The sequence below is a fragment of the Rattus rattus genome, chromosome 2 (assembly GCF_011064425.1).
Source record: "Rattus rattus isolate New Zealand chromosome 2, Rrattus_CSIRO_v1, whole genome shotgun sequence".
Classification (NCBI taxonomy): domain Eukaryota; kingdom Metazoa; phylum Chordata; class Mammalia; order Rodentia; family Muridae; genus Rattus; species Rattus rattus.
The window spans coordinates 168,736,712-168,759,189 of NC_046155.1; the positions used below are offsets into that span (position 1 = coordinate 168,736,712).

Here is a 22,478-nt window from a genome sequence, read left to right on the forward strand (position 1 = left end):
CACTGCAGCCACCCAGGCTTGTGTGCTCTCTTCTGGGCAGGTGCACCAGGTGCCTGTCACTTTCTGTGCTGAAGAGCTGATGCACTCGAAGAGACACACAGTGCCTACGACTTACTTAAGAGTCTTGTATAGATAGCTCAAGTTGGCCCTGACCTTGTCATGTAGTTGGTGATGAGCTTGAACTGCTATGTGGCTTCTATGTCCCAAATTACAGGCCAGCACCACTATCCCAGCTTTCGACAGGATGTGGCATGTTCGAGGTTAACCTGGACTGTATAACAAACCTGACAAAATCTGTCTTTAAAAAAAAAAAAAAAGACCCAACAAACATCATATTCTTCTCTTATGTGAGAGGGGGCATCCTGGGGACTCTTTGAAGAGGAAATGATATTGGAACTAAGATGGAGAAGTTGGGGGAGTAAGGGTTAAAAAATCTTTTTATTTGCATTTCTGTGAATGTGCATGTACCACAGCAAATGGAGGTGAGGAGGGAACCTGTGGGAACCAGTTCCTGCTCTGCCCTGGGTCATCAGGCTCCACAAGCACCCTTAGCCACTAAGCCATCTGCCAGCTCAAGGAGAGCGGCCATCAGTCAGCTCAAGGCTGGCACTGGCACCTGCAGTCTCTATCTGAAAGGCCACCATAGCAGTCAGGTAGCCTGCATGTGCCAAGGAGAAGGAAGGTTAATTCCTGTCTGTGAATGGGAATGGGGACAAGCAGTGTGTCCAGGCTCTTGAAGGTGCTTGGTGAACTCAGTGTCTTAAAAAGTGCCCCCAAAGATAGACCAGTGGATGTCACATTCAGGTGGAAGGGCCATGACTAGGGTCTGAGTTACCAAGAGTCTTCTAGGGTGGGCATGTAGGATCATGCAGGAGGAAAAGACAGGCAGATCTCTGTGAGGTTGAGGCCAACCTGGTCTACTACCTAGGGAGTTGTAGGTCATCCAGGGCTACATAGTAAGACTGCTGTTTTGCTTTTGGGATTACTATGCCTCCCTGACTGGCCTAGAGGTTGTTATGTAGACCAGGCTGGTTCCAAATTCAGTTATCGCTACCTCTACCTCAGAGGTTCTCAACCTTCCCAATCCTGCAACCCTTTAATAAATTTCATGTTGTGGTGACCCCAGCCATCAGATTATTTTCAGCATTATTTCATAGCTATAATCTTTCTACTGTTATGAATCATAAAGTGAATATATTTTCTCGAATGGTCTTAGGCAACCCTGTGAAAGGATCTTTTGACACCCAAAGGCGTCATGACTCAGTAGTAAGAATTTTTGTTCCTTTGAAAAACACAGAAATATTATGGGAATATGTTTTCATTTTAATCCCAGCTGTGGAATATGGGGCTGCTCCAGACTGTCCACAGCAGCTGACTGGCCTCACATTCTAGCAGGGGTGTGATTTTACCATTTGCAAATTGTTTCTGAGACTGTGACCTTTGGAGATCTGGGGACTTTTCAGAAGGTACATACATGTCCAGGGCCTGAGAGCTGAGGGGCTGCTGGTTGTGGTTTGTTAAGTACTTGTGTGCAAAGAAGAAACAAGAAGAAATCAGAGCGGCTGGAGAGACAGCTCAGCGGTTAAGAGCACCGACTTCTCTTCCAGAGGTCCTGAGTTCAATTCCCAGCAACCACATGGTGGCTCACAGCCATCTGTAATGGGATCTGATGCCCTCTTCTGGTGTGTCTGAAGACAGCTACAGTGTATGCGTAACATAAAATAAATAATTCTTTCTAAAAAAGAGAGAAATTAGATATCCTGACAGCAAAGATCAAACTTGCCCCAAGGAACCTGCCGCCCCTCATCTGCAGGCAGCAGTTGAAGGAGGGTGACGTCCCCTTTTCCCTGTCTATGGTTAGGGTTGAAAGGTGGAAGAACCAACAGTAGTAAGTCTGGCTGCATGACGCACAGGTTGAGAACCACTGCTCTACCTTCTGAGTGCTGGGTGTAGACGTATGTGCTACCACCCCCAAGGCAGAGATCATGCTTTAAAAACCAAAAATCCTCCACAAAAACAAGTTTCCCTTAGCCAAAGGAATGCTCGATCATGGAGGTAATTAGTTTAGACTTTGGACAGTGGTGAAGCTTGTGACTCCATATATGGGGTGATGTTGTGAAAGACTTCTGGTCTTCAAGATACTCACTATAGGCAGATGGAACGAGCTGGACTGAAAATGCCACATAAAGGGATGGAGCTGAAGCATTCTAATGTTGATGGAGAGAAGTTAAAAGCAGGTGTCCCGGCCCCAGCTAGTGGCTCCCCTCCTGTGGTCTGAGCAGCAGGGCCTGGCCACAGAGGCCAGCCTGTACCCCACCAGCAGGTACCACGTACACCCGTCCATCGGCAGCCCTTGCGGGTGAGAAGTCTGTCAGCTGCAGGTTGCTATCCCGGACTTGGCTGTAGTCCCACAGCTGGTAATGCCAACTCTTGCCCTGCTTGGAGAGAAGGAAGATGGCACTTGGGGAGCTTTCCTCTGGGAAGGATGGTGGTTGGTGGGGTGCACCAGGCACTGGGTGGAAGAGGCCTGGCAACTCAGAGTCTTCAATGTAGCCAGGGCTGGGCACATTCTGCACACCTATCAGGACCCCTGGGGGACAGGAAGAGGATGTGAGTTGCCTAGGTTACAGTAGGTGCCTGGGTAACTCTCTAGTCCAGGTGCTGCTTGGCTACCACAAGGTTAGCAGGGCTCTGTGGGTACACAGCAGGGCCTCTGGCTCCGGTATCTGAAGTCTGCCTCTTATGGCACATTGAAGATGGAGACAGCATTATAAGGAAAAGAACCCAATGTCTCCAGCTGCCCCAGAAAGAGCCCCCAACAGGCCACTCAAGGCCAGCCTCACATCTGGAAGCCCGGACTGATGTACACAACCTGCCCTCCTTCCAGGCAGGTGAGAGGACCAAAGTGCTGGTGACAGACATGCATGCAGAATTAACTGTATTCTGTGGGAGCCAATGCTGACTAGGCGGCTGTACGAGGAGGCAGCATTGCCTCATTACTGTTTGTGTGTGTGATCCCTCTAGGTTTAAGTGTGGGGCCCTGGCCTACAATCTGTGGTGCTATTTAGCTGGTGGAACCGTGCTGGAGGAAGGGCATCACTGGGGTGGGGCTGAGGTGCAAGCTACACTTCTAGGTGGTACTCTCCGTTTCCTGATCTCCCAAGAACTAAGGACCTCTGTGCCCTAGGCTCCTGCCATCATAGGCAGAGCCATCAGCTACCATGTCTTTCCCCCTGAACTGTGAGCTGCAGAAACCTCTCAAGTTGCTTCTGTGAGAAAAGCTAATACACTTCCCCTAACTCCTTCACTTCCACATCGGGACAAGCCCGGAGATGGGAAGAAACTTAGGCAGAACTAAGAGTCTGAAGAGGCAGGAGCTGGGCTACTCCTGGAGCTCTTTATTCCTCAGTCTGGATCTGAGCTGTTCTGGGGACTCTTAATTGGTAGACATTTGAGGGACTTGATGCCTGCTGGGGGACAACGACCTACCTGCACTCACAGCCCAGTGGGCCTTATGGCCTTTCTTTTGACATGGCTCATGGTTGAAATCCTCATCATAGCTAGGACTGGTGTTAAGGTCCAAACTGTGTTGTGGCCCTGGGTGCCACCCTTCACCATCCCTACCCCACTCCCTCCCAGGCCATCCCAGGATGCGGGATGAGCAGGGGATGTCCGGTGATGAGGTGCTGTAGAACTCGATCTCTGTTGGGACCACCCAGGCCACCACAAAGGAGCTCAGCCTGACAGCCCAAAGTCTCCTGGGCCAGTTTGGCCATGTCAGCCACTGGAGAAGGAAGAGAAAAAGAGGGAGGGAGAGAGTGTGAATAAATAAGTCCATAAATATATGAATGAGAGTCATTTTGAAAGAGCTTATCATTGGTGTGAGTGCAGAAAATGAGGTGCAAGCAGGGTCTGATGCCATAGGTCTGTAATCCCAGTGATTTCAGATGTTGAATTAGGAGCATCAGTTGTTCAGTGTTGGCCTGAGCTACCCAGTGAGTTCTAGACCAGGCTGAGCAATTTGGTGAGCCCATTGCTCAAAAGAAAAAAAAAATGAATGAAATACATTGACACAGTTGGAAACAGGGCTCAGTGGTAGCACCCCTGGCTAGAATCCCCCAGTGAGGGGCTGGGAGTGTGGCTCAGTGGTAGAGCCCTTGCCTAGCAAGCATTATGTTTCTGACTTCAATTCCAGTAGTACAAAATACAAAAGCAAAGATAAGATACACAAACATGGTCAGATGCTTAACCACTTAACCGTGATTGGTTTTCTCTGCCAACAATATAGCCAATTCAAGCCAAATTAAAGTATAAAGGCAAGTTTATTGGGGGCAGCTCTTAGGCAGGTCCACTGGTGCCAAGGAACAAGGCCAGGGAAGTTGCCAAGCAGACAGAGACAGAGGAGAAGGGGGAAGAAGAGCACAAGTATGCACAGAGTGAGAGAAAAGCAGAGGGGTCAGGGAGGATCAAAATGTCTGGATTATGTAGTGAGAGCCTCTGGGAGAGGAAGTCCAGCCCCTGGGCTAGAAAGTTCAGGTAGGAACTGAGGAATGCTGGGAGAACCTGAAGGCACCTTGGCAGTTAGCTTGTCTGGGTCTGACACCCAACAAACTATAGAGACAGTGAGAGAGGGGAGTTTAGGATTAGGCAGTCTGGACTGACTTGTCCTGGTAACATCTTCAGTCTATTACTGCAAGGGGGTGAGCCAGGCGATGGGAATGAGACCTCCCCGCTCAACCTGAGTGCCTCAGCTGGCCTCATGTCACCCTAGAGGAGAGACAGGGCTGGAGGGATTTCCCAGCCAACTCACCAGAGAACATTTCTCCCTGTGCTGTGTAGCCTCTCTCCTTGGCCACCTGCACTAGTCTCTCCAAGGAGATGCTGCCAGGTGTTGAAAGAAGAGCTCCTGCCATCCACAAGGCCACCAGGCCACACCTGGGAGAGAGGCCATTCTGTAGCATGCCCGAAGTATTTCCTGAATTCCCCTGACCCAGAGGAAGGGAGAGGTATGCTGTCTAGAAAACTATGCCAGATGGGGAGAATAGGTGGGAGTTAAACCTGGGAACCTAGGGAACGAACACACACACACACACACACACACACACACACACACACACACACACACACACACACACACACACATCCTGATGTGGAGAATACCCTGCGGATCTGTATCTCCCTCCCTTCCTGGGATGCCTGGGCTTGGGGGTGCTTGGCTGTGGGAGCCCTCTCAAATCCAGGCGGTGGGTACTTACTGAGGGCCTTCCTGGATGAGCGACGGCAGGTCAGCACAAAAGAGGATCCACTGCAGGTCCCTTCGAAACCTGAGGGAGAGCAACGGGTAAGTCACAAGGGGACAGCTCTGAGGACACCCCCTGGACACTGAGCTGTCCTAAGGCCTTAGGGCTACTCCTGTCTGGGCAGCTCACTTCCTTCTCCCCTGCTGAAGCTGTAAACCCTCTACCCCCTCTAAGCCTCAGTTTCTTCATCTGGTGGTGGTGGTGGGACCACCATTTTTGATGTTTCTAGCAGCTTCCCTCAGGTCTTGAAAGACAAAGAGCAGACAAAGGACCTATGCAACCAGGAGTCATAATTATTTATCTGAAGAGATTTCTAGAAGGTGGTATTTTTTTTTTTTTTTTTTTTTTTTCTTTTTTTTTTTTTCGAGCTGGGGATCGAACCCAGGGCCTTGCGCTTCCTAGGTAAGCGCTCTACCGCTGAGCTAAATCCCAGCCCCAGGTGGTATGTTTTATACCCAAATGTTTCTTGTTTCTTTTTGTAGACATTTTTTTCCCAAATGTAGCCTAGGTTAGCCTCCAACCAGTGGCAACTTTTCTGCCTTAGTTTCCCCAGTTTGGGGATTAAAAGAATGCTCCCTGATTATTCTCCCCATCAGATATAAGGGGTAAGGGCATAATGGCTCAGTGGATAAAAGTGCCTACTGCTAAACCCGACAACCTGAGTTCAATTCCTCAGACCCACATGTTGGAAGGACGCACGCACACACAATAGATTTAACTCAGCCTGAGTAAAACCAAGAGATCACCTTAAGGAATCTGAGTAGGCCTGCAGAGCTCTGCTGAGGCAGCCACATGGTTTCAGTGATCTCAGAGAGCTGCAGTAATTATTTATCTACCCCGCCTTAGATCATTCAGTTCTGAGATAAAAGACACAAAACCTTTATATTTATACTAAGGCTTAATCAGCACTAGAGCTGGGCTGATAGCCACCTTCTTATCAATATCTACTTCCGTATCAATAACCCCGAGTTATAACATGCTATGTTCCATCTGGGCAGCTCTTAACTCAAATTGGTCAGCCATGTTTTCAGGATTCACCTACTCTATGGCGTCCTCCCTCCACCATCTTCTTCCTCCTCATGGTTCCTGCCTCAGACCCCCAAGCCTGGGAATCAAAACCTCACCTATCTCTCTTCTGCCCAGCTACAGGCTGTGGGCATCTTTATTCACCAATCAGGGATGACCTGGAGGCAAGGTCACATAGCATCCCTAGGTGTACAGGAGCATCTGTTCTTCCCTGAGGCAACCAGGGCCAGTATTTAAGTATTACAGTATGTGGTGACAGAGGAAATCTCAACAGTTTTAAATTAAGGAACAAGGTTTGCACAACAAAGATTGGTAAATGGGAGGAGAATTCACTCGTAGGTCTAAGCTTTCATACAGAATTCAGCACTACATTCACAGCAACAGACCAAGCCTCAACATGGGTCCCTCAGGCCATATGCCTGTTTTGTCCATTCCAAGGCCAGTGAGAGGGCAAGCCAGGTGTGGCGACGGGGATGCTCACACATGAGGGATACACAAAGCTCCAGGCTCTCGGTTTAAGATAACGCTAACGCCTGACCACGGCAGTGTGCTTAGAAGCACCAAGTCCTCTCCTTGAGTTCAAATGGAGACCTGTCCCTTCTTTGTAAAGAGGCCGAGAGGGAGCTTCAGCTTTCTTCGTAGGTGCCCATGGCGGAAGTGCTGGATCCTTTAGAGCTGGTGCTACGGTTTTAAGCCACATTGTGTGGGTTCTGAGGACCCAACTCAGATTCTCTGCAAGAGCAGCAAGTGCTCTTAGCCAGACTCAACTTTCAGTCCTTCTAAAAGGCCTGACTTTGTCATCCAGGACTTCCTCAACAGTTACAGTTCCATCCCAGGAAGTTGCTGAGAACAACAAATATTTAAAAACTCAGCCAACCATGGTGACTCATGCCTGTAATACCAGCACTTTGGAAGGAGAGGCAGGACTGCCATGAGTCTCGGGCCAGAGACCCCCGTCTCCTCCTTCTCCACCACCACCAATTCTAGCAGTAGTGGTGTATACCTATAATCTCCTGATGTGGAGGAAGAAAGAACAAGGTATCCTCAGCTACATAGCAAATTTGAGGTCAGCCTGGGCTACATGGGATCCTATCTCAAACAAAAACAAACAGCAGCCCAAGAAATAAAGCAAAATAAACAAATCCTTTATCGTAGTGTCTAACACATATTACATTTGTGGTGTGATAGGTTCTTTGCACTCAATTTTCATGATGGCGGCTGGGCTACATGGTGTGTGTACCTTATAAATGTGGATGGAGAGCTTAAGAACCCCCTTTCCATCCTTCCAAGTCAGGGTCTCACTATGTAGCTCAGGCTGGCTTTGACCTCATCTCCTGCTTGGCTTCCTGAGCTCTGGGATTATAGGCATGCATCATTATGTCAGGAACTAAGAGTTTTTTTTATCAATTTGGACAAGGGACTGTGGTCTCTTCTCTATCCTCTTCCCTTACTGCCCGTGTCCCTGGGTGCACCACTCTCTCCCTGGAACCTTTGACTTTCATTCTTCAAAGCAGCTTTCCTCTCCCAGCGAAGCCATTCCCTGGCTCACCAGACCTCAGGACAGTGCAAATCCCTCCATCCAACTCGCCACACTCCGTGTGCTGCTGCTGACCTGTGTTCCCAGCTCCCCTTTGCTAGTTCTTTGCAAAGTCTTTACTCTTCATCTGCACCAGTGCTGTCTGCTCTCATGGCACCGTCTTGTTCACCAGCATTGGTAGCTGCTGCTCTTCCGGAAGCCAAGGCTGAGACCTGTCCTTCGGGTCCCATTATAACTCTGGCTACTCTGGGAGTCAGTCACTGGCTTCTGCTCAGAACCAGGCATGAGCAGAAGCTGTTCTCTCTCGCTGGAGGCCAACCACTGAAGAGCTAAGCAGGGGCCTATCTGGCTGTTTGAGATGGAGGAAATGGGCAAGCAAAGAGCAGCGTGGCTATGGTGATTTGTAAACAGGGGGCTGTCTGAGATCTGGGCTGGCAGGGGGGTGGTGACCCTACCTGTCCTTGTGCAGCTTCAGGAGTCTCTTTACATCAACTTTGCCTTTTGGAGCTGGGCCAGCCTTCTCCAAGGCCTCCTTCAGGAGCCGGCTGTTCTTCAGGCCGTAGACATGAGGGAGAGCAGCCTCCACAGCAGAGGGTGGAGGGGGTGGGAGAGGGGGTGGTGGAGGGGGCGGGGGCGGAGGTGGGGGTGGAACAGAAGCCTGGAGACTACAAGGAGGAGATGGTAAAGCTAAGTCCGGGGGATTTGGGGGTAAAGGAGGTGGAATGTTGGTGTCTTGGGTCTCATGAATTATTGGGGGGATTATGGGTTTTAGGGGGAAAGAGCATTGAGAAGTCATTTGGGGTCTTCAGGAAGAATGAGAAAGAGGATCCTCCTAAATCTCTCAAGGATGGAGATTTTCAGTTTTTAAAAGAACTGGATGAGAGATATTCAGGCCTGCACATTAAGACCTGTAGAAAAAAAATAATTAAAACTAGAACTGATTGCAGAATATGGTGCCTGACCAGTTGGTCTGGGAGAACCTGGGTTAGTATTTGAAACAGTGGAAAGAGAAACTGAGCTAAATCAAATGAAGAAGGCTGTGCTATGGGGCTGAGGCTACATTAGAAGGGAAATTTTGTAGGCGTCATCTCAGCAGCCGTAGCTAAGCTAGTTTTGGTCACTTCTGTAATAAGGAGGTTCAGATCTGTTGTGAGGTGTCCAAAGGATGAGACTGGCCTACCTCACATCCCGGGCCTGAGTTTGAATCCTTGCATCTGAGCTAGGGTCAAGAGGTTAAAAAAAGACACGTGGGTGGGAAAACAACCTAATGGTGGGCAGGGTCAAGGAACCAGCCAGGAAGCATGAGAGTTGCAGCAGCTCAGGGATCAAAGGCCGACTAAGTTGGTAAATACCGCTCCACTAGAGAATGGAACCTAGGAATTTACAGAGGCCCCTCCCCGGGAGGAAATGGCGTCACCCTGCCAGCCTCCAAGTGTCCTTTCCCATCCCACGTGGTAGAACTCGCAACAGCACAACGCGCCTTGAAGGTCACGTGATACTGGCGGAAGGGGAAGAGGTGTGGCTCCCGAAAGGCAGTCTCCAGAATAGCACTGGAGCTCTAACCACGTCCCAATTGGCCAAAAGCTCGTACTCTTCTCTGATTGGTCCGTCCCCTCTCGGCAAGGGGGAGGAGCTTATCGTTAAGGCGGGAACTCAAGCGTTCCTTTCCTGGGCAGGCACTGAGGCCCGGGAAGAGACTTATTCTGAACTTACGGAGTTTGCGGGCTGTGATTAGCTCGCGGAAGGGGGTAGCCGGAACCAGGGAAGAAAGAAGCTGTGTGTCTTTGCAGCGTAGCTTGGCGGGCGCTGTCGGCCTGAGCGACGGCTTAGGTGGTGAGTTCCCGCGGGTGTAGACGCCGCTCGGCGCCGGGGAAGCGGGTGGAGCACTTGGGGAGGCCTCTCTTTTGAGAGACTAGGATGTTCCGAGTCGATCTCTACATTCTTAACTGGCTCCGACATCCGGGTTCTTTTTTCTCCCGGGTCGCCGTTCGCGCACGTGGACTAATGGGAAGAGCCGCTCCGTGTGCTCCGCCTGCCGGGGCTCGTAGTGCATTCTGGGATTCGTAGTTAATCTCTAGATCTTCCTTAACACGCGGGCTGGAGACGCGGAGTCCTAGGCTGGCTTTGTTGCTAAGCTGTGCCATCCTCCCCCAATTCCGGTCTTACTCTACTCCCTCCTGGAAGAAAGCTCCCTGAGCAGAGCCCACCAGTCCTTTAGAACAAAGAACTTGGGAAACGTAGGCCTAATCGCTTTTTCCTCCTCCTTAAGCAGTACCTGAACATCTCACACCATGGCAGTTCCCGAGACCCGTCCCAACCACACTATTTATATCAACAATCTCAATGAGAAGATCAAGAAAGATGGTGAGTTCTTGGGGTAGCCTGACTCAATGCGATCTTCACAAGAGTTGACCCCTTTTCACCTCTAGCACCCACGTTTCTTTTTCAGTTTTCCCCATTCAGTCTGTTAAGAGTTGACTTTGGCCTTTGTACCTACTGGTTCCTTGGTTTCAACAGGCGTTTTACACTCTGCCCTTTGATTTGCGCATTGTTAGTGATCTTCAAGGTTTTAGCTCACAGGTCCCTTCTTCCAGGATTGCTCTCTTCATCGGTCTGTTCTCGTGAGACTACCTCTGTCCACAAACCTCGGGGTGGTGGTCTCAGTGATTGGCTACAGTGCAGATAACACGCAGAAGCGATGGGCAGTGAATGGCTCTGTAATGGAGGTACAGGACTGTTATCCCAGCAGGTAGGAGATTGAGGCAGGTGGATCTTGAGTTCCAGACCACCCTGGGCTACATAGTCAGACTCTGACTCCAAAAGGATCGAGGAATGCCACTAGTGTTAGTCTTGTCTAGCGTGAGTAAGGATCTGGTTTAAGTCTCAGCAACTAAGAAGATCAGCATGGCCTGGAGAGGTGACCCAGTGGTTAAACACCCCTCCCTGGTCATCCAGAGGATCCAGTTTTGATTCCTAGCACTCAAGGAAGGTTTGTAACTGTCTGTGACTTCCGTTCCCAGGGATATGACATCCTCTTCTGGCTTCTGCAGGCAAAATACCCACATATTAAAAAAAATTTAGAAAACTTTTTTCATTTTTTTTTTTTAAGATTTATTCATTTATTATATATAAGTGCACTGTAGATGTCTTCAGACACACCAGAAGAGGGCATCGGATCCCATTACAGATGGTTGTGAGCCACCATGTGGTTGCTGGGAATTGAACTCAGGACCTCTGGAAGAGCAGTCGGTGTTCTTAACTGCTGAGCCATCTCTCCAGCCCCAAAACTTTTTTTTTTAATACTTATTTTATTTATCGTATATAAGTACCCCATAGATGTCTTCAGACACACCAACCAGAAGAGGGCATCAGATGGTTGTGAGCCACCATGTGGTTGCTGGAATGAACTCAGAACCTCTGGAAAAGCAGTCAGTGCTCTTAGCCACTGAGCCATCTCTCCAGCCCTAGAAAACTATTTTTAAACAAAAATCCCGGCCAATTCAGTTTTTCTCTGGAAGGTAAGGCCCAGGGGTAGAAAGTTTACCTTTCTGCAAAGACTGAATCCCAGCACACATCTTTAAAAAACTAAACACAAGTAACTATATATACATAGTTGGTATGTGTCTATAAATGGATGTGTGTGTGGGTGGGTGGTCAGGATGGCTCTAGGGAGGCCTTCCTCCTTCCACTGTGAGTTCCTGAGGTCACGCTCAGGCTGTGAAGCTTGTGAAGTAGATGGATGCTCTACCACCCTTGCACTGGCCCCTTTGTGCGTGCTTTTTGGAAGGAGCACTGAGAAGCTGAGGAAGGGTCATAGTTCTTATGACCAACTAGAGAAAATTGTCCGGGGAGGACCAGAAAGATGGTTCAGCTGGTACGCATGCTTGCCAGTAAGCCTATCTTTCCCGGGTCCCACAATAAATAACTTCAGGTACCTGATGCTCCTGCCTCCAGCTCCTGATCCAGGAAATCCAGTGTTGAGATTCCGTCCGGGGTGGTGCCAGCATGTCCAACCCACAGGCTGGTAGCTGTTAGTGAGCGGTGGTCAGTAAGTGAACTTGAGACATGAACAGCAGGAGACAGGATAAGAAGAAGGAGATAAGGGGGCGTCTAGACAGACCAGTTGGAGAGGGCCTCCTGGAGGCTGCAAACTTGTGGGAGACTTTGTGGCTCGGAGAGGGCAGTCATGGGATGTCAGGAAAAGGACATCCCACTCAGAGTTCAAAGGCGGAGGAGTCGCAGAGACTGGGAGGTCCTGCTTGTGATCAGAGACTGAAACAGGAGGATTGCCCAGAGTGTCAACTGCAGAATTGGGGTGTGCCTTGAATAAGTAAGTGAATGAATGAAAGGACTGGGAGGTTAGCTTAGCTGGAGTGAAAGAAGTGTTTGTTATTTGAACAGCAAGTTCGTAGCGGGTATACAGCAGTCCACACCTTGTAGAGCAGTGGACGTGTCCTTTGAGTGGTTCTTGGCTGTTTCTGTTACTGTACGCTCTTGAGCTGTAGCATTTCTGGGTATTCTGTCAATCGCCCGGTGGCCCGGCCCCTCATTTGGGCTGTCCTTTTTGTGTTTTTCTTCCTCCACCTCCATGCCAGAGTTTCTCAGTGTAGCCAGCCCTGGCTGTCCTGGACTTAGACCAGGCTGGCCTCAGATTGTCAGGGATCTGCTTGCATGTGCGTCCTGAGTGCTGGGATTAAGGCATGCCTGGCTGGGCTGTCCATCTTCTAAGGATAGTGCAAGTGTAGGACATTGAACCCAGGCATTTTGTCACAGTGTCTTGTCTTCCCTGAATGCAGAGCTCAAGAAGTCCCTGTATGCCATCTTCTCCCAGTTTGGCCAGATCCTGGATATCCTGGTGTCTCGGAGCCTGAAGATGAGGGGCCAGGCCTTCGTCATCTTTAAGGAGGTCAGCAGTGCCACCAACGCCCTGCGTTCCATGCAGGGCTTCCCTTTCTACGACAAGCCCATGGTGAGTATCTTGAATGTGAAGTTTGCGCGTTGTGTGTTGTGTGGGAGACTGGGCGGGCGTGGACCTCCTGTGGCCTGTAGTGTTCTAAGGATGCTACTTTCTCTTGCTGTTCCCCTACATCCTGTGTTCCTTATACGGGGGCTGTGGGACCACAGAGTGATCAAGTAGCTGAGTGTGGTGGCTTATGCCTACATGCAGGAGGCTGAGGCAGGAGAATTGCCAAGAGTTTTGACTCAACCTGGACTGCAGAGTTGGAGCCTGTCTAAAATACTCCATAAATATGGTGGAATCAAAGTGAGCAAAGGATTCTGACTACCTTTCTTCCGCACCTGCAGATGTCCTATGACTGCAGCCTCTTGCCTGTACTGCCAAGCTCCACTGGAAGCCTTGTTCTAGCCACCACCTTTGCTTGTCCCCCTCCACCCACCCAGCCTTTTCTCCACATCTGAGTTCTCCTGAGAGCTCCCGTCCCTCCTTACAACACTGTCTTTCAGCTTCCTAGGAAAGCACAAAGGGTTCCCCTTGTCCTTGTGACCTCCCCTCCTCACTTCCTCTGATCCCCATGTAGCTAGGCAGGAGTGGAGCCCAGCCTCCTGCCTTCGTCTCATGAGCAGCTAGGATCCCAGGCCAACCTTTCTCCTTTAGCTTCCTGGCTGTTCCCTTGCTAGGTCCTCCATGTGTCCACAGGGTTCTCACCCCTTCCTTTTGTGTGTCTGCTTTTCCTGACCATTGTATCTGAAAAGTTTACTTTGTAATACTCCAGGTCCGCTTCTGAGCAGGGGCGACCAGGCCAGACTGAGCTCCTGTTGTAGCTTACAGTTATAGCTGCTTCTAGGCGCTTAGACTTACTAACTTTCTACAATAATTCTGTCAAGTGGAAGATATCCCCATTTTACAGATGAGGAAGTTGTCACCAAGCAGTCTCTAACATTTTTTAGCAAGCTCCTTTTGATGTGTCATTTTGAACCCTAACAGTTTCCCCTGATTTCTATACCCTTGACCTTTCTGCTCTGATTGGTAGCGTATCCAGTACGCAAAGACCGACTCGGACATCATTGCCAAAATGAAGGGCACCTTTGTGGAGAGAGATCGCAAACGTGAGAAGAGGAAGCCCAAGAGTCAGGAGACACCTGCTGCCAAAAAGGCTGTTCAGGGTGGGGCAGCTGCCCCTGTGGTTGGCGCTGTCCAGCCTGTACCGGTAAGTGCAGAAAAGTGTCCCTCCCACTCCTTCAGTCACATGGCTTCATGTGGGGGTAGAGTGAGCACGTTGTCCCATTGAGTTGGGTGAGCCATATGGATGGAACAGGCCTCTCTTCCCCTGCATACACTTGATTGTTTTTGAAGGTCTGTCTGCTAGTTTTCTTCTTTTGAGTTTGGTTTTGTTTTGTGTATCTTTACTTCAGTGTGTGTTTGTATGTTTATGTTTGTGCATGCTCATGCTCAGTCCATGTCTCTATAGAAAGTAAAAGTTTACCAGCCTATCATCCGTCCAGTCCCTAGTGCTGTAAGCAGAAGGAGGAATGAGGAGACAGTTGTTCTCTGTTGAGGAAAGAGATCACAGAGTAAATGCAGAGGTAAAACCGCCTTTGCTGGGTAGGAGGCAGAGCGCCTGCACATGGTCTAGGCAGACGTGACCGTGATGCTGTCTCTGCTGGTAAAAGTGCTGGCCAAGGAAGTCCTGGGATCCCGTGGAAGGAGGAGGGAACCCTCTCAGTTGTCCAGTGCTGAAGACAGCTTCTGGAGTTCAGGCCTCCAAGACGGCCTATGGGTAGAGGGATGGCTCGTGAGACATGACAGTCCAGCCTGGTAGGGAATCTTTGCACTTCTGATGCCCTGCCTAGGGCTAGGTATGCCTAGTTCCCATAAGGTTCTGGGTTCAACTCCCAGCACTTGAAAGAAGGGAAATTAACCTTGTACTATGTCAGGGTTAATGTGTGCCCTTGCGGGTGGTGTCGAGACTGGGAGGTTAAGGTTATTCTGGTCTGTTTTGAGAACATTAATTCAAGCTGACTCATGGGCCCAAGTGTGACAGCTGACCCAATAGGAAGCGGGGCATCATTCTGCAATGGACTCCAGAAACACTGCATAAAGGAAAGGACAGCTGAAGTGTGGTGCCTCCTTCCGTCTCCGTCGAATGGTTCTTAGGCTGAGTCATTTTGTAGCTAGTGGTGGTAGATGTGTCTTTGGCTTGGCCCAGTGATCACTTCTGTTCTCAACCTTTCTTCCGTCTTGATTTATTTTCATTATTAAGTTACATTTTTGCTTATTGTCTGTGCTTATGAGTGTTTATGCCCATGCACATGAGCGGAAGTCAGAGGACAACTTGTGGCCAATTTTCTTCTACTCTACTGGATCCTGGAGGTTGAACTTGTGTTGTCAGCTTGGAGGCTGGTGCCTGCTGAACCACCTTTTTTGTTTTTAGTTTACATTAAAGTGTTGTTTTTGATACATGTATATTTTAATACATACAAAATAAGTACATGTGGGTGTTTTGTTTTTATTGTATACGTGTGTGTGCGCCTCGGATCCCCTGGATCTGGAATTGGTAACAGTTGTGATCTGTCCTCTGTATGCTGGTCCTCTGAAAGAAGTCAGAACTGCTGAGCCACCTCTTGCCTTTTTTTTTTCTTCTTTTGTTTAAACATGTAATTTTTGGGCCACATGTGCTACACACCTTAAGTCCCAGCACAAGGCAGGCATGTATGTCCTTGTGGGTACAAGGCCAGTCAGGCTACGTGGTAAGAACTTTCTAAGTTTGTGACTGTATGTGCACTTGAGTGTGGTCCCTGTGGAGGCCCGAAGAGGGCACTGGATCCTCTGGAGCTGGAAACATAGGGTGACATGAACTGCTATGTGGGTGCTGGGACCCATGCTCTCTTGACCATTGAGTCATCTTCAGCCTCCCTCCAATGTCTTTACATACATCTGGACCAAGTTTGGCCTTAGTAATTATGCCTCTTTTTTTCCCCCTTCAAAAAGCTCTCTGTGGTTTAGCATTCATCCTTGAACTTCAGCTTTTCGTTCTTGGCAGCTCAATTGAGGTGTTGTTTTTCATCTTTTCTTTTTTTTTTTTTTTAATTCTTTTTTTCGGAGCTGGGGACCGAACCCAGGGCCTTGCGCTTCCTAGGCAAGCGCTCTACCACTGAGCTAAATCCCCAACCCTTTCATCTTTTCAAGTGTGGGTCTTTCTCTTTCTGTCTTATCTCAGTGGCTCCGTTGTGCTGTGGGCACTGTGACCTTGCCTTCCATTATCCCTGTGACATCACTGCTACTTGTTTTCTCCACAGGGCATGCCACCGATGACTCAGGCACCCCGCATCATGCACCACATGCCAGGACAGCCTCCCTACATGCCACCACCTGGCATGATCCCGCCACCAGGCCTCGCTCCTGGCCAGATCCCTCCTGGGGCAATGCCCCCACAGCAGCTCATGCCTGGGCAGATGCCACCTGCCCAGCCTGTAAGTGTCCCTACCCCACCACAAGGTCTCCTAAGCATAATCTTCCAGGAGAAGTAGAGCGGTTACATGGGCTTCTAGGTCAGTCAGGTGGCGCTGCAGCTGAGCTCTTGTGTGGTGACCCGACCTGGGACAGAGGGAAGTTGGTTTATGAATTGGTCTGGGAGAGCAGGGTGCAGCTAAGACACTGTCCGCATCCAGGTTAGTGCATGTACTCAGGTCTAGTACAGTAGTGCAAAAGCTCAAAGGTCTCTGCTGCCTTGGGCCTTTGGTCTCTGGGCAGAGAAAGATGAGAATGTGTGTGTTGGAGGAACATGTGGTGAAAGAGGGTGGTGAGCAGAGTGCAGTGCTCGGCATCCCTTTCAGTACCCCCGACCATGGGCTCCCCTCTTTCCCACAGCTCTCGGAGAATCCACCCAATCACATCCTGTTCCTCACCAATCTGCCTGAGGAGACCAACGAGCTCATGCTCTCCATGCTCTTCAACCAGTAAGTGGGGCTTCCTGCTGGGTGGGCAGGTCTAGGTGTTTGGTGCCCAACGCCTGAAGGTGTGAAGTGGGATAGGAAGGTGGTGCATATGGACACGCAGTGCTGTGGGCATCTGTGCGCAGGTCGTTCGGGTCCCGGGCTGCCTTTGCTGAGTCAGTGTCCTTACAGGTACAGAGCAAGGGAAAAGTGAAAGAGCAGTAACATGTCGAGGCAACCTGTTCAAAAAATGGCATGGGCACTCGGGACAGGAGGACCTCCGTGCCCTGCCAGTGTGATGGAACCTGCAGGCCTTGAGTAGAGGGACTGCAGAGAAGGGCTGTTTGCCTAGTCTTCGGGTTTCTAAGAACACCTCTTCCAGAAATGTCTGGTCAGGCTGGGGGTGTTAGTGGTGGTGGTGTATACACATAATCTCAGTACGTGGTTGAAACAGGAGGCTTGAGTTGAGGATCATTTTCTGCTGTGTAGCCTAGGCTATGTGAGACCCTTGGTAGGAGCGTTACTTGATCTATGTATGAGGCTGTCAGCCTTGTCTGGTATGGAGGGATAGTCAGCCCTGGGATGGGGAAAGTTTGTTTGCGACCTTACTCTCCCCCTCTTTTTTTTAAAAGACTTTCTTAGTTTTACTTTATGCATTTGTCTGTGTGTGGCTATGTGCCAGAATTGTGGGATATCCCTGAGCTCGAATTTTAGGCAGTTTTGAGCTGTCTGACATTGGTGCTGGAAACTGAGCTTGGGTTCTGCAAGATCAGTTCTTGATCTTAACTGCTGAGCCCTACCTGCAGCCCCTCCCTTCTTGTTTGTGATGGAAACAGATAGTTTATTAGGTAAACATGGACACCGTCTTCTTATGGCCAGGAGCTGGTGATCCTCCTGCCTCCACCTCCAATGGAAGTCTGACCTTCCATACCTGGTGTGGATGATTCTTTAGAATTATGCTGAAGGAAGTTTGAGAGACCAAATAAAGCTGGAAGCAGGACAGTTGATACACCACCTCCACAAAACACTGTGTGTTTGTGAGACTGCTTGCTCCTGGGAAAAGATGTCCATTTCCCTGGAGGAAGTGAGGGAGTTCAACAGTCATGATGGCATCTTGTAATCCTGGTGCTCAGCCTGAGGATCTGAGGTCCAGCCTGAGTTACTTAAATAGGGACCCTGTCTCAACAAAGCAAAAACCAGAGACTAAGAGTAGGGATTGGTGACCGTTTGTGGGACTGAGGGTGGACTTTAATGTTGTTTACGGTGGAGGTTCTGCATGTATTTTGTCCACGTAATCCTTTGGGTTTGTGTTGTGCATTATGGGAAGCTTAGCCTCTCTGGTCTCTGTCACTGGTGCCAAAATATTAGGGGAAAGGTGAGGTGGGTCTCTGAGGTCTGTTATTCCCTCCTCCCAGGTTCCCTGGCTTCAAGGAGGTGCGTCTGGTCCCTGGGCGCCATGACATTGCCTTCGTGGAGTTTGACAATGAAGTGCAGGCTGGGGCAGCACGAGATGCCCTGCAAGGCTTCAAGATCACACAGAACAATGCAATGAAGATCTCTTTTGCCAAGAAGTAGCACCTTTCCCTACGGAGTGCCCCAGTCCCCATTCTGGGGCTGCCCCTTCCCCCTCCCTTGGCTCAGTCCCTGAAGGTAAGTCCCCCTTGGGGGCCTTCTCAGAGCCGTGAGTGAGTGTGCGTCTGCCACACAGCATTGTACCCAGGGTCTCCCCAGACATTGCACCTGGCGCTGTTGGGTTGTGATTAAAGTGAGTTTTTAGGTTTGGTTTTTCACCAGTCTTGTCCGCTTTATTTTCTTGCCTAACTTGGTTCCCTCCACATCAAGAGTTTGGATCTTGTGGCTTCTGTGGGTTCACAATCTAAGAAAATACTCGGGAGTGGAGCAGTATTAAACGCGTCTGAGGTCTCAAATCATGGAATGCAGGAAGAAGAGCACCGTGTATAATTGGGCGGGTTGCGTGCCGCAGGCTGCTGCTGCATGCTTCTGCTTTTGCACTCTGCAGTAAAGAGGAGAGGCAGTGAAGACTGTCCCCAAGGCGTTGGGTGAGGAGGACAAAGCTGCTTACATCACCAAGGGACTCTCTTGTTATTGTAGCCAGGGGAGAGGAAACCTCCCTCTCCACATTGGCCTGGTGGCTGTGTCACATGGATGCTGTGGCCAGCTCCTCTGGTTTGCAGTCACCCAGTGGTCAGTTAGTGTCCTCAATGTGAGCTTTGTTATCTTTCTGTGTGAAAAGGAATCCTCTATTAATGCCACAATCATAGTATTCCCAGTGTCCCCGCAGACAGCATCAGGCACTTAGCTGACACTCGGTAGTAGATTCAGTATATACTGAATAAAACTTAGAAGTGAAAATCAACTTGCTAGCTTGGCCTTTGGTCTTACCCAGACGGCTGAGAGCAGGGTTGTTGCCTGGAGTTCCCTGGCAGCCTGAGCTGCTGTGGTGGGTACTGGAGAGTGAGGAGCAGTTAGGGCGATGAAGGTAAAGTCCTGATAAGGTGTCCTAGGGTGGAGCGCTTAGGCTCCCCTGGTGCAGGGGAGTTTAGTCTCATCTTTACCCAGGATTCTAAGACTAACCCGTGACCTGGCCAGCTCAGAGGCCAGGGTCCCCTAAGCCACCTATCTGACCTTGTCAAGTGGCTGAACTGGGGTCAGTTTTCTCTTCATCGAGGCCGAGAATGAGAGTCAGAGCGCTGCAGTGCAGAGTGGCCGGGGAGCCCAGAGCTGCCGCGGAGCCCAGAGCTGCCGCGGAGCCCAGAGCTGCCGCAGCAGCTGTCAGTGTAAAGATCCTGAGGTGGGAGAACTGCGTGCCTGAGCACAAGGGGAGCTCCACCATACGGGCGCCTTGTGCTCCTCTGGTAACATGGCGGCCTCTGAGAGCTACTGTGGTCATGTGTTATCTTGAGTGGATTGTGGTTAGTCCCCGACCTCTAACGTGACTCTGGTCGTGGTGTGTGTCTGTCTGTCTGTCTTTGTCTTGGCTGTCCTGGAACTCTATAGACTGAGGTGGTCTTGAACTCTGCTTCCCAAGTGCTGGGATTAATGTGTATGCCACCACCGCCCAGCCTGTTAAGCCCCCTTGTTTTGAACTGGTGACCCACTTCAGAAACTACCAGAGCATTACTGACTGAATCCAGAGTTCAGACACCTGCAGTACTTTTTCCCATCTTCATTTTTTTTGAGGTGGGGTCTTAGGCTGCCCACCTAGCCTCAACTGGTAGCCTGAACTGACTGACACCCATCCCCCATGACTGGAGATGTTTATAAGCATCTCCCCTCACCTCCAGTCTCTTCATCTCAGCCGAGCACCCATCACATGTAATGGCTGTGACTTAGCAGCTGGAGGTGTGATAGTAAACTAGCGACTCTTTTTTTTCACACTTTCGCAGTCTTATTTCCATATTTTTTCCCTCTTGCAGAAAGCACAAAACTTCTTGGGTAATATACTGCCCTGCCTCCTTTTGGGGTGGGGTGGGGTGGAGGATGGAGAGATGGCCCAGCAGCTAAAATCACCTGAGATGACTTGCTCTATCAGAGGTCTCAGGTTTGGTCCTGGTGCCCACTTTAGGTCACAGCTGCCTTAAACTCCAGTCCCAGGGCGATCTGCTGCCCTCCTCTGGCCTTCACGGGCAACTGCACTCATGCACACATACCCATCCCCTACCTACCTACCTACCTACCTACACATAAATAAATAAACTCTTAAAAACATTTTTTTCCCTGATGTGGTCTGTGCATTCTAGGTTGATTTCACATTCACAGTCCTGCCTCCATGCTGGAACTGTAGGTGTTAACAGCTCACTTGACTCTTCCCCGTCTGTGAGTAGCCAGTATCATTGGAACTGTGCTTTGAGTCCTAAGGGACTCCTGAGGAACAATAAGGGTGACTTGGACACAGCGGTGGGTGAGGGATGGTAGGTGGTTGGCATACATAATTTGGGTCCGCTGGACAAAAATTTGCTGGAACGGAAGTGGGTGAGATTTCAGTGCAGTGTTCAAAATAACAGTTTATAACTAAAAAATGATACCTAGAAGTTTATTTAACATTTCCAGACCAGAAGTCAAAGGGTGAATAAAAACTGTGAAGCAGGCTGGAGAGGTGGCTCAGCGGTTAAGAACACTGACTGCTCTTCTGGAGGTCCTGAGTTCAAATCCCAGCAACCACATGGTGGCTCACAACCATCTGTAATGCGATCTTATGCCCTCTGCTGGTGTGTCTGAAGACAGCTACAGTGTACTCATAAAATAAATGGGTTTTTTTGCTTTTTTTTTTTTTTTTTTTTTTTTTTTTGTAAAAAAGGATGGTGAAGGATTTCTAGATAATGAGATGCTATATGCATTAAAGGCAAAGTCTTGTTGGCTTTGGGGTGTGGTAAGAGCTGGGAGGGCTGGGGTTAAGAGGGAGTTAGATTCTCAGCACCCACGCGTCAGTTCAGAACTTTTTCTCCACTCTAAAGGGATCCAAGAGCATCTACACAGCATGCATTCAGACAAAACCCCTGTATATTCACAAGAAACTAGAGAGGGAAAAGGTCCTGTGTCAGCCCTCCTGCAGGTCACCCCCCCCCCATAGTCCACAGTCAGTGCAGACATCCATCCATAGTGTCTACAAGCAATTGGACGCTTCAGCGTTTGCTGGGGCTTGGGGTAGCCCTTCCTCAAGTCCAAGCGTCAGATAAAATCTCCACATGGTGTGTGTGTGGCCTGTTGATTGCAGCCTCAGACTTCAAGTCAGACACAGCTCCAAGATTTCTGACCCACCAAAAACCTAATGGTAATGTTTTGGTGTTGTGGGCACGAAACTGAAGTTCTCATGTGTCAGGTAAGTATTTTGGCACCGAGTACATTAGAAGCACTGAGTGGGCTTAAGTAAATTGTGTTTTGGGGAATAGAGTCATTTCTGCAATGAGACAATATGGTGAGTGTGCTTTCTAAATGCCTGCCTGTTTATTTTTACTGCCGGAATCTCAGTTCTACCCATGTCATACAGATGAGATATCCTTTGTCTCCAAACTGCTTTTAATACCAAGCATACAGTTCCCTATATTGGAAGCTTATTTTTCAATTTTAGGTTTATAGGCATGAGTATTTTGCCTTCATGTATGTATATGTACCATGTGAAAACTCAGAGGTCAGAAGAGCATCAGATCCCCTAGAACTGGTGTTACAGATGGTTGTGAGCCCCCACCATATTGGTGTTAGGAACTTAATCTGGGTCCTCTGCAAGAGCTGCAAGTGTTAACCACTGAGCCATCTCTCCAGCCCGTGAGGTTTTATTTTTTGAGACAAGCATATTAATTTGAAGTCACTGTAACTGAGGGAGACTTTGAACTTCTGTCTTCTTATCTCCGCATAGATAGTTGTGGGATTATATACTATTATAGTGTATACACTGCTGTACACAGGTTATTTACTGCTGTGGGTGGACCCCAGGGCCCAGTGGATGCCAGGCCAAAGACTATGAATTGAGCTACATCCTCAGCCCCCTATTGATTGGTTAGTTGTCTCCCAGAGCCTTCAGATTTTCACTCCTTGATGAATCTCCACAGTGCTAAGATTTGGAACTAGGATTTACAGTGAAGTATCTACCACCAAAAGAAACACTTTTATGTATTCTAAATTGGGAAATTAAAACATTAGGACAACATGCTATCTCACGTTCTCTTCTACCAGCTTCATTTATTTATCAACTTGTGGACAAAGCT

The 22,478-nt window shown here is 49.3% G+C and overlaps 2 protein-coding genes across 7 annotated transcripts; one reads left to right on the top strand and one right to left on the bottom strand.

Moving 5' to 3' along the window:
* Positions 1 to 419: 419 nt before the first annotated feature.
* Positions 420 to 9,664, bottom strand: C2H19orf54 (chromosome 2 C19orf54 homolog). 4 transcript variants are annotated; one of them, XM_032894130.1, is made up of 7 exons: positions 9,577 to 9,664; positions 8,319 to 8,771; positions 5,256 to 5,324; positions 4,811 to 4,935; positions 3,655 to 3,784; positions 3,490 to 3,560; positions 420 to 2,590 (listed from the first exon to the last, which is right to left on the bottom strand). In XM_032894130.1, the coding sequence occupies exons 2-7, from the start codon at positions 8,657 to 8,659 to the stop codon at positions 2,253 to 2,255; spliced, it is 1,074 nt and encodes a 357-aa protein (XP_032750021.1). In that variant the 5' UTR covers positions 8,660 to 8,771; positions 9,577 to 9,664; the 3' UTR covers positions 420 to 2,252. The 4 variants fall into 4 exon arrangements, with proteins under 4 accessions (XP_032750021.1, XP_032750020.1, XP_032750023.1 ...); XM_032894129.1 differs by lacking the exon at positions 9,577 to 9,664 and adding an exon at positions 9,044 to 9,433; XM_032894132.1 differs by lacking the exon at positions 8,319 to 8,771 and having other exon boundaries at positions 4,811 to 4,985; positions 9,577 to 9,660.
* On the top strand, positions 4,904 to 18,545 carry Snrpa (small nuclear ribonucleoprotein polypeptide A). 3 transcript variants are annotated; one of them, XM_032894135.1, is made up of 8 exons: positions 4,904 to 5,006; positions 9,540 to 9,696; positions 10,133 to 10,227; positions 12,660 to 12,832; positions 13,854 to 14,030; positions 16,120 to 16,293; positions 16,691 to 16,779; positions 18,171 to 18,545. In XM_032894135.1, exons 3-8 carry the CDS (start codon positions 10,155 to 10,157, stop codon positions 18,328 to 18,330), a joined length of 846 nt encoding a protein of 281 aa, XP_032750026.1. In that variant the 5' UTR covers positions 4,904 to 5,006; positions 9,540 to 9,696; positions 10,133 to 10,154; the 3' UTR covers positions 18,331 to 18,545. The 3 variants fall into 3 exon arrangements, with proteins under 3 accessions (XP_032750026.1, XP_032750025.1, XP_032750027.1); XM_032894134.1 differs by lacking the exon at positions 4,904 to 5,006 and having other exon boundaries at positions 9,421 to 9,696; XM_032894136.1 differs by lacking the exon at positions 4,904 to 5,006 and having other exon boundaries at positions 9,525 to 9,696; positions 10,136 to 10,227.
* Positions 18,546 to 22,478: the final 3,933 nt, after the last annotated feature.

Excerpts from the sequence above, each read along its gene's own strand:
- Snrpa (XM_032894135.1), top strand. The coding sequence starts at position 10,155 with ATGGCAGTTCCCGAGACCCGTCCCAACCACACTATTTATATCAACAAT. Across the intron at positions 16,294-16,690 it reads AGATGCCACCTGCCCAGCCT|CTCTCGGAGAATCCACCCAA; the intron begins GTAAGTGTCCCT and ends TCTTTCCCACAG. Across the intron at positions 16,780-18,170 it reads CTCTCCATGCTCTTCAACCA|GTTCCCTGGCTTCAAGGAGG; the intron begins GTAAGTGGGGCT and ends CCCTCCTCCCAG.
- C2H19orf54 (XM_032894130.1), bottom strand. The coding sequence starts at position 8,659 with ATGACTTCTCAATGCTCTTTCCCCCTAAAACCCATAATCCCCCCAATA. Across the intron at positions 3,561-3,654 it reads GGACATCCCCTGCTCATCCC|CTATGATGAGGATTTCAACC; the intron begins GCATCCTGGGAT and ends CACCAGTCCTAG. Across the intron at positions 2,591-3,489 it reads CCACTGGGCTGTGAGTGCAG|GGGTCCTGATAGGTGTGCAG; the intron begins GTAGGTCGTTGT and ends CCTGTCCCCCAG.